This window comes from Maniola jurtina, chromosome 25 (genome assembly GCF_905333055.1).
Source record: "Maniola jurtina chromosome 25, ilManJurt1.1, whole genome shotgun sequence".
NCBI lineage: Eukaryota > Metazoa > Arthropoda > Insecta > Lepidoptera > Nymphalidae > Maniola > Maniola jurtina.
In genome coordinates, this window is record NC_060053.1 from 1,450,526 (window position 1) to 1,464,150 (window position 13,625).

At 36.4% G+C, this 13,625-nt stretch overlaps 1 protein-coding gene across 1 annotated transcript in view; it reads left to right on the plus strand.

Annotated features, from left to right (window-relative positions):
• Positions 1-13,625, plus strand: part of LOC123878112 (protein stum) — a 70,231-nt gene that overhangs the window by 48,711 nt on the left and 7,895 nt on the right. The window contains exons 5-7 of the mRNA XM_045925184.1: positions 8,823-9,141; positions 10,287-10,516; positions 11,185-11,317. Coding sequence (XP_045781140.1) covers positions 8,823-9,141; positions 10,287-10,516; positions 11,185-11,317 — 682 coding nt within the window. The remainder of the gene's footprint in view (positions 1-8,822; positions 9,142-10,286; positions 10,517-11,184; positions 11,318-13,625) is intronic.

A 13,625-nucleotide genomic window follows, 5' to 3' on the forward strand; every position in this document is an offset into this window, starting at 1 on the left:
GTCATACTTTCCACGCGTGGAAATTGAATAGAATATTAATTGTAATAGTAAAAAATTACATCACTTCAATAACATTTTAACGAAATTTAATAAACTTCAATAATAAAGTTATAGAAAAGTACAAAAAACTGTAAAATACTCGTATATCCCCACCTACAAAGTGTTACAACGTCCTGGGTTCTGTTTCACGTATAATGATAACTTTCTCAGCGATCTGTCTAAGGCTGAGATCAATAGAAGCACACTTTGACTTTCTCCAGATTTTACTTTTTTTTTTTGAGTTAAAACTATACATATATATAAGAGTAGTAACTATTCAATTTAGTATAATTATTATTTAAAAATTATCTTGTCTTAGCAATGTTACGTTTTGTAGATGCTAGCCTACGATGATTTTTAAAACCATTTACCAATATGATAATATGTTGTTTAACTAGATGGGGGTTTCATCTATTTTAAATCTTCAAATAAAAATGATGAGCAGGCTTTAGATGAGTACAGGACAGTTAATAAATTTGTTCTTACTTACAAGTTACTTATTTTTTAATTTGAGCTTTGGAGTGTGCTGTGGGCTTACAACTTTGGGAATCTATGAATTGAACTCTAGCAAGTCTAGCCCATTGTTATAGTACTATTGCATTATAGTCCTTATATCAATAGCAATAAGAACTAACGAGCTCGTGGTTTTGGACTCCGGTCATCGTATCGAGCGAAGAATGGCGTGACCACCTTCCCTATTACCATACTATACCAACAGGGTTGTCACTTTATACATATACATACTAGCTTATGCACGCGAATTCGTCCGCCTGGACGATCTCCCTAGCGCAGTGGTAAGCGCTGTGGTCTTATTAGTGGGAGGTCCCGGGTTCGATTCCCGGCAGGGGTTTGGAATTTTATAATTCCTACTGGTCTGGTCTGGTGGGAGGCTTCGGCCGTGGCTAGTTACCACCCTACCGGCAAAGCTGTGCCACCAAGCGATTCAGCGTTCCGGTACGATGTATATCGTGTAGAAACCAAAAGGGTAGGTTTAATAAATACTAACATAGCCCTTCCAGGTTAGCCCACTCCTATCTTAGATGTATCATCACTTACCACCAGGTGAGATTGCAGTCACTTGTATCTGAATAAAATAAATAAAAATACTACACAAATTACAAACCTCTATTTTACCCCCTTAGGGATTGAATATTCAAAAATCCTTTCTTAGCGGATGTGTACGTCATATTAAACTGTCTGCGTGCAAAATTTCAGCCTGATCTGTCCAATAGTTTACTAACATGACTCAATGCCTTTTAAGCATGTTTATATACTTAAGTTGAACATCCTTCGTTTTTAATCAAATTACCTAATAAAGAAAAACACCGCTATTATTTCTATACAAAACATTCACCTACGCCGTTGACTGAGTTCAGATCATAGAGCAGCAAACCTCGGTTTAGTTCGGATCAAAAATGCACTCACACGTTTATTATGCTTAACGGGGCTCTCTCCGTCACTTACTCCATACAATCGTAGTACCAATTTCATTTGAATATTAAGCAACCAAAGTTCATGAAATTTTGCCGACATATTCTAGAAACTTGCGGAAATTGCATGCATTTAATGCGGATCCAGCGTCAATCAACGAAATAACAAAAATACGAACGTACTGTATACCTTTCAAGTGAAGCCCATTTTGCGATACAAGGCTGCTCTAAATAATTGCAACTCTCTAGCCTTATATTATTATGCTTTCAAAGTAGAGATGTACGGAGGTTCGAATACGATTCCCAAAGGTCGAAACTTCCGATTGATTTTGCACCTTCGGTTCCGATTTTTAATCGGAAGTTATATCGGAGGTCAAATATGCTGATGCTACTTAACTTCACTAAAGTAGGTAGGTACTGTTGAAGATTTTAGAATCGATTGTTTTAATTTTCAACACCCAGGTATAGACCTCTACCTATATTATTTTTGAACTGATAATAAGTATAGGTATAGCTGATGAATTAATGTGTGTAAAAATCTTTACTTGAAGGGGTCCAGTTTTAGAAATTAGCTCTAGTATCGACTAATTTGTGAGTTATAGTCGATACTAGAGCTAATTTCTTAAACTGGACCCTTTCAAGTAAAGATTTTTGTATAAACCTATGAGGATGATACTGCCATTGCCGCAATTAAAGTGTCATAAGCCTACTTTGTCCTATTAGTTGACTAATTGCGAAAAACCAAGTAAAATTTGAATTTCGCGGGCAGAACCGTCGCTTGCCCATTAACATCTGTTAATGGGCAAGCCTGGGCTCTCTTCTGCCTCCACCTCCGATTCCGGTTTCGGTTCCAATATAACCAAAAAACTTCGGTTCCTATATAACCACTTCCGTAACGTTCCTGTTTCAAAGGATCTGCCCAACGTTGTATCGACAACTTACATAATATATAGAACATACATGTATGTATACACTATACATAGACAGAATTTTCGCAGCAACATTCTATCGACTATCAATAAGTAAGATAAGGCATTTTAGCATAACTTGGCCCCAATTACTTTTAATTTCCGTTGCGTATTTTACTCAAGCAATTCAAGTTAAGCAAGTTTAACACAGTTTCTGAAAAATAGGTTTGCTTGGTTAAATAATTGTTGACATGATTAAATGCAGATCCAGCCCCAATTCACAAACAAAAAATGCGTACGACACCTTTAAAGTTGAGACCGTTTTGCAATACATTGCTGCTCTTAATAATTGCAACTCTCTAGCCTACTATACATACTTTCAAAGGATCTGCCCAACTATTTTGTATCGACAACTTACTTACATAGAATTTTCGCAGGAACATTCTATCGACTATCGATAAGTAAGATAAGGCATTTTAGCATAACTTGGCCCCAATTACTTTTAATTTCCGTTGCGTATTTTACTCAAGCGATTAGTTGGACAGCCCTAGTATATTATGTGGTTGCGTTTAATACAGCTTCTGAAAAATAGCTTTGCTTAATTAAATAATTATAAAGCTTGTTAGGCAACTTATACTATATCGATCACTAGCTTGTGCCCGCAACTTCGTCCGCGTGGACTACACAAAGAAACCCCTATTTTACCCTTTTAGGGGTTGAATCCTAATCCATATCCATCCATATCCATACTTCCATACTAACATTATAAATGTGTAAGTGTGTCTGTCTGTCTGTCTGCTACCTTTTCACGGTCCAACAATTTAACCCGATTAAGACGAAATTTGGTACAGGGTCAGCTTATATCCCGAGAACGGACATAGGACTTTTTATCCCGGAAAATCAAAAAGTTCGCACGGGATTCCTAAAGACCTATCCGCTTAACCGATTTGTATGAAAGGTACCGAGGTAGCTTACGTCCCTATAATTGACGCAATTTTTTTATCCCGGAAAATCAAACAGTTTTCACGGGAGGAACGGCATTCCGAAGCAGTGGTAAATTATTTGACGATTCAAAAACACTTGTAAAAGTTTATTTGAATAAAAATCTATTCTATTCTATCCATATCCATATTAATATCCATACTCCATGCTAACATTATAAATGTGAAGTGTGTCTGTCTGTCACCGTTGCACCGATTTTAACTTCTTATTCCGGAAAATTCAAGTGATCTTATTAGATTATTAAAAACCTGAACTCAGGCTGACAAGTCATCTATTTTTAATGTTTTTATGCTCCTCAGGCTTTTCGCTCTCTCTTGAAGAATAAAGTTCAAAAATCACTAAGTACCCAACTACCCATATTATAAATATACGAAAGTCTGTTTGTTTGTTGGTTTGTCCTCCAATCACGCCACAGTGGAGAAAAGGATTGACCTGTTTTTTACATGGATATAATTGAAGACCTGGATAGTGACTTGCTACATAAAATCACGGAAAATCAAAGAACTTCCACGGGATTTTAAAAATCCAAATCCACGCGAAAGAAGTCGCGGGAATTAGCTAGTTGTAAAAAACAATGTTAAATTGCATGCACAATCAGGGGTACACAGAAAGAAAAAAAAGAATCTGGTCGGGTCTGGAGGTCTGGAGGGAAGCGTCGGCCGTGGCTAGTTACCACCCTACCGGCAAAGCCGTGCCGCCAAACGATTTAGCGTTCCGGTACGATGCCGTGTAGAAACCAAAGAGGTGTGGGTTAAAAAAAAACGGCCATAGCCCTTCCAAATTAGCCCGCTTTGATCTTGGACTGCATCATCAGTCTCACTTACCACCAGGCGAGATTGCAGTCAAGGGCTAACTTGTATCTGAATAAAAATTAAATAAAAGAAATATCTAAAAATTATGTTTATTTAAGTACCTAGGTACCTATTGAACAACGGAACCCTAAAACGGCTTTTCAAGAAACGCTCGCGTTTCCAACAATTTCTTCGCGTTAACAGATCGCATAGCACTCGATTCCAACCCCTGTACTAACGACCCTTGAAGAATTAGTTCAAGCTAGTTCGACCTCGGTCGCCGACGGCGCGCGTCGTTCTGAACTTAAATTCAAATCACTTGGAAAATGGCGCCAAAATATTGTTTTGACAGTGACATTTAAAAGAATTCGTTATCTGTGATTCAAATTGCAGATTAAAGAAAGATTCTGCAAAAATATAAATAAAACTGTGATATTAAGTATAGTATAAAATAAAACTTAAAATTCGATCAAGAAATTAATGAATAAATCGCTTAGATATATATTTTATTTTGAATTAATCATTCTTAATAAATTAGGCAAAGATCCAAAAAGATACAGCCTAACAAAATACTTATATACTTATACGTAATAGTGTAAATAAAAATATGAATCAAAATAGGACAGTTTATATTTTACCAAATGAACTTTTACCAAAACGATACATGGATGAAGGGTAAATATTTACTGTAATCATATTCGTTATAAGTAAAAGTTGTAACTAGTATGCCATCTGTGTCACCTGTGTGTACCACATGAGGCACACAATTTAATGTAAATAGACCACATGGATCATATTTTGTGACCCACATTTGGTACACAGGACAATGAAAGCATTATTTCATTTAAAATGATGCCCGCATCCGCATGGATTTAGGTATTTGAAAATCACACGAGAACTCTTTGATTTTCTGGGTTAAAAAGAAGCCTTTATCTGTCTTCGAGATGCAAGCTATCTCTATGTGCCAAATAGATGTTTGATGATTTCATATTGTGAATCATCCCGTGAGAACTCTTTTATTTTTTGGAACAAATAGTACCTTTGTGCTTCCCCGGTATGCTAACTATCGCTATACCAAATTTGGTCAAACTGAAAAACTAACAGGTCTAATTTTATTGTTGTGCTAGCGCTTCACGGCCCATCTGTTTAAACGAATGGGTTTGTCTAGACTCTAGAGTCTCAAGACACATTTTCGTATTCTACTAATATATAAAATAACATTATTTTAGCTTGTAAGCTTTGTTGTCTCCAAAAAAATAGGGCCAACCATCAATAATTTAAAAAATAACGAACATTTGAACTAATTGTTTTAACCTACATATTATATTTGACCCTGATTTAATCATAAGTTCCGTTTACTAATGTTTTACCCACTTGAGTGGGTAGGCACCACGGATTTGCAGTAGCTAGATGTCGCATGTATATTAACTGTACCATATCTACGGAATGAAATTAATATAGTGCTCTCTCTGTTACATTGGGTATGAAAAATGATAGAGTCAAACTTTTTTTTGTGTGGAGGAGGAAAATCCTCATGGATACCGTCTGGCATGCCCGACTCCACTGCAGGTGTTTTGCAGTGACCAACGGGCTAAAAACCTCCTTCAGCCAAACTAAGAGAGCGCTATATTAACTTTATTCCGCGATTAGAGTATAGTATGAAAACCAACCGTACTGACATATTTTTTTCTACGTACGATGACGTCACGCGAGTCTTTAATGATGATCACAATGGTTAGTTACAAGTTTCAATCGCCACGCATCAGAGCCAAAAAGCCAACATAGTTCGCCAGGAGTTCGATCGATTTTTCGTATTTAATGGATTAATTTATAGTAATTGTTGCAATATTGACACTTCTATTAACTATTGACATTCTATTTTCTTCATAATTCATTTTAAGCAATTTTACTGAATTAATTTATAATTATATTTTTGCTGAGTTTAGATTTATCCCTAAAAATGTAGTTCCTTTGCTATAATAATAATTTCCAATTTCCGTTTATTGTCATTCATGTAATCAATATACATAATTAATAAGTAAATACACTGTATACCTGGAAACTTTTGTACCACCTATTGTAAAACGTGTATTTGCAATAAATAAATTATAATTATTATGATTATGAAAATTCGGAATGAAAATAAAATGGATGCCTGGTTCACATTTGGCTCAAATTTCGGGCACGCCTGGACGGACGGGTGCGGTGTCTAGATACTCTTAATCCGTGGTAGGTAGGTCTACCTACTTTTCACCAATAGCGTGTTATAGGGTGTTTGCTATTCAAGGTAAGTAGGCGAAATTTAAAGAACACATTTTTTTGTTGTATGTATTAACAGGGCTCTCTCCGTCACTCGTTTCATACAATCGTAGTTCCAATTTCATTTGAATATCAAGCAACCAAAGTCCATGAACTTTTGCAGACATATTCTAGAAACTAATATCTATGTCTGTAGTTTTCCAGATTTCTGTTAAAATATTCGGTTTCAAAGTTACGCAGTCTTAAAAATTTTCATACAAATCTTTGAGCCCCTGTGATTTTAAAACTACATATTTTTAGAAAAATCTAAAACACCACAGACATAGATATTAGTTTCTAGAATATGTCTGCAAAATTTCATGGACTTTGGTTGCTTAATATTCAAATGAAATTGGAACTACGATTGTATGAAACGAGTGACGGAGAGAGCCCTCTTAAGTTACGATTTTGTAAGGAGGTTAAACAAGAGAATAGTTAATTAACAAAGTGTGTCAATAAAATATGATTAGTATGATTATGAATTTTCTTTAATAAAAAAAAAAGATAACTCGTAATTATGAATAGTATTTTTACTACCATACTTTCTTAATACATCTATAGGTACTTACTTACTTTATACTTGGTTACGAATTTTTTACCAATAAAAAATAAAGTAACGTATTTTATAGTTCTTTTAGATGAAAATAAGGTAGGTAATTTTAAATCGGTGATAGAGACTATAGACACTACTAACAGATTGATTTAAAAAAAATTAAACTTTACACCATAATATAAGTCAAGCCGAGGGACAAAAACTTTGGGAACCACTGAATTATTGAATTAACATAATTTTTAATTATTTTATAGTTCTTTTAGATGAAAATAAGGTAGGTAATTTTAAACCGGTGATAGAGACTATAGACACTACTAACAGATTGATTTAAAAAAAATTACACTACACCATAATATAAGTCGAACTGAAGAACAAAAACTTTGGAAAGAACTGAATTTTCGAATTCATATATTTTTGTACTTATAAATAGCGCATCATTAGGTATTTATATTAAGCTTCGTATTTCCACAGATATTAAAAAGCCATTTTTCATTATTTATTATAGATTCGAGGCTCCATCTAAATTGTTAAGGTAAAAGAAAGGTTTTACAAAAATGTTTATTACGTTGTGTGTGTGTATCTATAGTCCGCGACATACTGAGATGGCAATCGGGATATGAGGCAGGGGACGCCCCGTACACCCGCAAGACATCCGCGATCGCCCATGTCGGTTTATTGCATCGCCTCCCCGTTTGCTATTTCAACCTGTCGCGTACTATATAAATATGTATTATTGTTAACCAAACCGCATGTTTGTTTCAAAAAAGTTTATTACTAACACTTTTAAATATAATTTATTTAAATAAATAAATAAAACTGATTTTTAAAAATGATTTAGCTAACTGAAATTATTTTAATAATAGTAATTAAATTACCTTTACTTTAACAGTTAACACATTACGCGCACATTATACACTTCATTTTTAATCTTACACTGCTTTTTTATACCTACAGGGTGTAATTAAAAAAAAAAGCTAGTAAAAACTTAGGTCTATTATAATACTACCTAAACACAATCCAATGCCAATAACCATTTGCTAAGGCAAGTATGTAGTTGTAGTTTTAGTGACTTTGTATTTTTCAAACCCGCAATGTATAGCGTGCTAAAATCGGGGTCAATGCCCCGCCTACGACGCGGCATTGACCCTTGGTACGCGGCACCTAGACAACGTTCGTTGAACTCTAGCGTCAGTCAGATGTTTTATTTGCAATACATTGCGAACTTTTCTAAAGTACAGGGTTTTTATTAAAATAATTTTTTCGCGTTTATTTTTTCTTCAGTTCTGTTGCCTGTCTTCGTTTCTCCTAGCGTCATACATAGTTACACTCATTATTCACAAATGTCCGACATGCGTTATAAATTAGTGTACCACTTTGTACCTACATTGAACTAGGTGTGTCAGAAACCTTCCCGTAAGTGCTAACAACAACTGAACTAACTTTCGTTGGGACAAATTGTACAATGGGACAAACATTCACTTATATACTAACTAACTTTACGCATGCAGTTATATTAACCCAGTACAACCCCTTATTATTTTAAGGTTTGAATTTTTTGAATTTTAGATTTTGAATACCTATTATAAAAATTAATGATAATAATCAATTTATCTTATATTTCTTTTTATATTATTTGTCTCATTATAATTTGTAACTTAGTATTTTATTTCTACTCGATCGTACTCTCATGGAAATAGTATTTATTTACTGTCACATAATATTGAATAGGTATCTAAGTACCTTTTTATTTTTCAACATGGTGTTTTTACTGTATTTTAATTACGTACTTATTTTATTCTAGATTCCCTCAAAGCACAGGGAATACACCGAAGCCGCCGCCGCGTGCGCATAGAGCAAGCAAATCCCCCCCAACAGGGTCAGACCAAGACCCAACCCAGACCCAACCCAAACCCAACATCTGTGTCCGGCTCATGGGTAAATGCAAGGCTAAATGTTGTCCATGCTGCATGAAACAGGCTCAACATTTAGAAGAAGAAAGGGAAGATACGGAAAGAGAAGAGGGGGTGGGAGAAAATGGGGAGAAGAAAAAGTTCTGGAAGAAAATGAATTGCTTTAAGAAGAAAGTTCCAGAAGAGGAGGTTGAAATTGCCGCGGGAAAAGTAAGTTTTATCTAGGTACTTCATTAACAGATTTGGTGGAACCAAAAAAATAAAAAAAATCTAGGAAGAGCCATTGCTTTTTGCTATTATTCCATCGCTGTGTAGATATATCTACTGAATTTAGTCCATACCAGTCCATTCATACTAGGTAATATTCATATTATAACAAGTGTAGGTAAATTAAAAATTTATAACACCCCCGACAAGTGAAGGTTACAGTAACTAGAAAAGAGCTGATAACTTTCAACGGCTGAACCGATTTTCTTGGATAGCTAAGAACACTCTCGATCTCACCTTTCAAACAAAAAAACTAAATTAAAATCGATTCGTTAGTTTAGGAGCTACGATGCCACAGACAGATACACACGTCAAACTTACAACATCCCTCTTTTTGGGTTGGGGGTTAATAATATCGTAGGTAATATGCGAAAGTGTGTATTCCATCAGATTCCATTTTTAGGTTTCTGTACCCAAAGGGTGCCAGAACGTGACCCTATTACTAAGCCATTGCTGTCCATCTGTCCGTCTGTCTATCAACGGGCTGTATCTCGTGAACCGTAATAGGTAGAGAGTTGAAATTTTCACACAACAAAAAATTACGATTTGAAAATGGCCGCCATGAAAATTAAAAAAATTAAAAAGTGTTACTTATTGTACGCTGGTATGGAACCCTTAGTGTGCGAGTGCGACTCGCACTTAACAGGGCTCTATCCGTCACTTACTCCATACAATCGTAGTTCCAATTTCATTTGAATATCAAGCAACCAAGTTCATGAAATTTTGCAGACATATTCTAAAAACTAATATCTGTGCCTGTGGTGTTTTAGATTTTTCTAAAAATATGAAGTTTCAAAATTACAGAAGCTCAAAGATTTGTATGTGAATTTCGTAACTTTGAAACCGAATATTTTAACAGAAATCTGGAAAACCACAGGCATAGATATTAGTTTCTAGAATATGTCTGCAAAATTTCATGTACTTTGGTTGCGTAATATTCAAATGAAATTGGAACTACGTTTGTATGGAGCGAGTGACGGAGAGACCCCTCTTAATTTATGACAGTTGACAGATTGGTGTTTTCCCAACAGTGGGACATACCTATGTATAGCCAATGGGACCCTTCACTTTCATTAGATTCTCCGCAGGGCACGACAATAGAATTCGAAACGGAAACGAAACGAAAACGTAAACTACGCGATGTCTTCTGCGCGTGTTGTCGTCGCCAACGCGTCGCCGACGTGTCGGAGCCGCCACTGCATGCTGAAATAACCCCACCTGTGACGTCATCAGACGTGGTACAAGAGACGGGCTGCTGTGGGAAGAAGAGGGAAGCGCAAAGGCGGGACAGCATACTGAGCGACCAGCCACCCTCCCCGTAAGTATTTATGTTACATGTGTGAAAGAGATGGGCTGCTTTGGAAAGAAGAAGGAAGAAAAGAGAAGCAATTAGGTATCCTCTCCATAAGTGTATGTCATCAGATGTGATGAAAGAGACGGGCTGCTGTGGGAAGAAGGAGGCGCAGAGGCGGGACAGCATACTGAGCGACCAGCCACCCTCCCCGTAAGTATTTATGTCATATGTGTGAAAGAGATGGGCTGCTGTGGAATGAAGAAGGAAGAAAAGAGAAGCGATCAGGAATAATAAAGTTATAATAAATTATATACACTCTATAAACTATAGGATGCCGCGAGTTCGTCCGCGTGGATTTAGGTTTTCAAAGATCCTGTGGGAACTGTTTGATTTTCTGGAATAAAAAGTTGCCTATGTTAATAATAGGGACGTAAGCTACCTCGGTACCAAATTTCATACAAATCGGTTAAGCGGATGGGTCTTTAGGAATCCCGTGGGAACTCTTTGATTTTCCGGTATAAAAAGCAGCCTATGTCTATCTCCGGGATATAAGATACTCTAAACCAAATTTCGTCAGAATCGGTTAAACTGTTGGGCCGTGAAGAGGTAGCAGACAGACACACAGACAAATAGACGGACAGACAGGCACACTTTCGCATTTATAATATTAATATGGATTAATTTATGTTCAGATGCTGCAACAACCGTCTTTGTCGATGGATCATGGGCGCATGCAGAAGACAGTCCACAGTGGCGGAGTCTGACAGCAGACGAACCAGTCTCTTCTCCAAGAACAAGAGTCTCTCTCCCACTCTACCTCCTGAGGTCAGATATTAATACTTTTCAAAACAGAACCAAAATCTTTAATAACCTCTACACCTTTTTACTATCGTCGCGCGTCGGGCGAGTTTCCATCCTTATGTCGAAAACATTTCATCTGCATATTTTGCGTCATACTCATTCCTTCTCTTCCTCTTTTAATATGGCTATTTTCAAGTCAAGAGTGAATAGGCAACTTCTAGGCAAGCGCGCTCCATCTTAGGCTGCATTATCACTTGCTAGCAGGTCTGATTGCAGCCAAGCGCTAGTCTGAAAATTAAAAAAAAACCTGGCTAAGTTTTGGAATACTATTCCGCGATCTGTGTGCCTAGTGGGAGATTTTTAACCTATTCGATCGCGTAAAAGTTAACTGCGTTTTGTATGGAATTGAAACAGCGCCATCTTCTTGTCACTAGATGGCGCTGTTTCAATTCCATACAAAACGCAGTTAACTTTTACGCGATCGAATAGGTTAAAAATCTCCCACTAGGCACACTGTATTCGTACCTACGAATTTCAACCCGGTAGCTTTAAAACTATGAATAGGTCGGCAGATCTAGGCAAGCGCGTTCCATCTTAGGCCACACCTTATCTATCCTATCTATTAGGTGTGATTATGGCCAAGTTTGTGCCTATATTGAATTTAAAAAACCATAAGTGATTGTGGTTTTTTTTTTTGACTTTTCATATCGATTAACTATGTTTATCTATTATATATGTGACTAGCTGATACCCGCGACTTCGTTCGCGTGGATGTAGATTTTTTAAAATTCCCGTGGGAACTCTTTGGTTTTCCGGGATAAAAAGTAGCCTATGTGCTAATCTAGGATATTATCTATCTCCATTCCGAATTTCAGCCAAATCCGTCCAGTAGTTTTTGCGTGAAGGAGTAACAAACATACACACACACACACACACACACACACACACACACACACACACACACACACACACACACACACACACACACACACACACACACACACACAAACTTTCTCCTTTATAATATTAGTGTGATGTTGTCAGTACTACTCACCCATTTCATTGGTAGTGTTATTGACCGCGGCGGCCGCGACGGCATCCTCATATCGCTGCGCCAGCCATTCCCGCAACTCAGCATATATATAAATTAAGTGATTGTATGTTTTCTGATTATAGATGTATTGTGTGTTTTAATACAGTTGTTTCACAAGTTTTAGAAGCAGTAGTGAAAGATTTTTTTACTACTTAAAGCACTTTAAACTGTCCCTTTTCAAACAAAAAGTAGAAAAAATACAATATACTATTTTGCCCTTTAAAAAACATTGTATCGTTGGAGAAAAGTATCACGGAAGAATGTTACCTTGAAGTGACCGACAGCTTATTGCGTGTCAAAGGTACTGGTGGCATATTAATAGAGAATAAATAAGAAATATTTACTTACTTCACAATATATTACTATTCTCGCTTATTTTAGTACCTAAGACATTTTTTTATAATTACATAATTTTACCAAAATAGAATTTACGAGTACTTAGATATTCAAAAAACCAGTGGCGCCCAAAATGGGATTCATATATACCTCAATTGCAAATACGTCATTCAAAAAACCGGCCAAGTCCGAGTCAGACTCACGCACCGAGGGTTCCGTACTTGGGTATTTTTTTAAAGCCCTTTCATATGATACGCCACTTAGTATAATATTATCTTACTTAGAAAATTGAAACACATGTTTTTTAAATGATGTAACCTTCGTGGTTTTTGGATTTATTTCTTTTCTTGTGCTATAAGACCTACCTACCTGCCAAATTTCATGATTCTAGGTCAACGGGAAGTACCCTGTAGGTTTTCTTGACAGACACCACGGACGGACTGATAACAAAGTGATCCTATGAGGGTCCCGTTTTTCCGTTTCAGGTACGGAAACCTAAAAATGTATACTTCATTTAAACCTCACGAAACAATAGAATTACAAGGAACCAAAAGCTTAATTTGCTATAATCCGCCAAACCAACGAAATCTGTATGGTACGCAGCACCACACAAATTCCAAAACCACTCGACGCGCGTTTCGCCCCGACAACGGAGCATCCTCAGGAGATGTAGACCTTACAACATCTAATTGTAAAGTCATTACTAATTGCACCGATTTCGTTGGTTTGGCGGTTTATAGCAAATTAAGCTTTTGGTTCCTTGTATATCATGGACTTCCGCAAAATAACGCCTGCTTCTATACTACAATAGAATTACTTTAGCAAGAGGACAAACAAAATTGCGACATAGTCATTAAACATCAACACCCGTAATCACTGGTCGAATCATACTTTTTGTAGTTT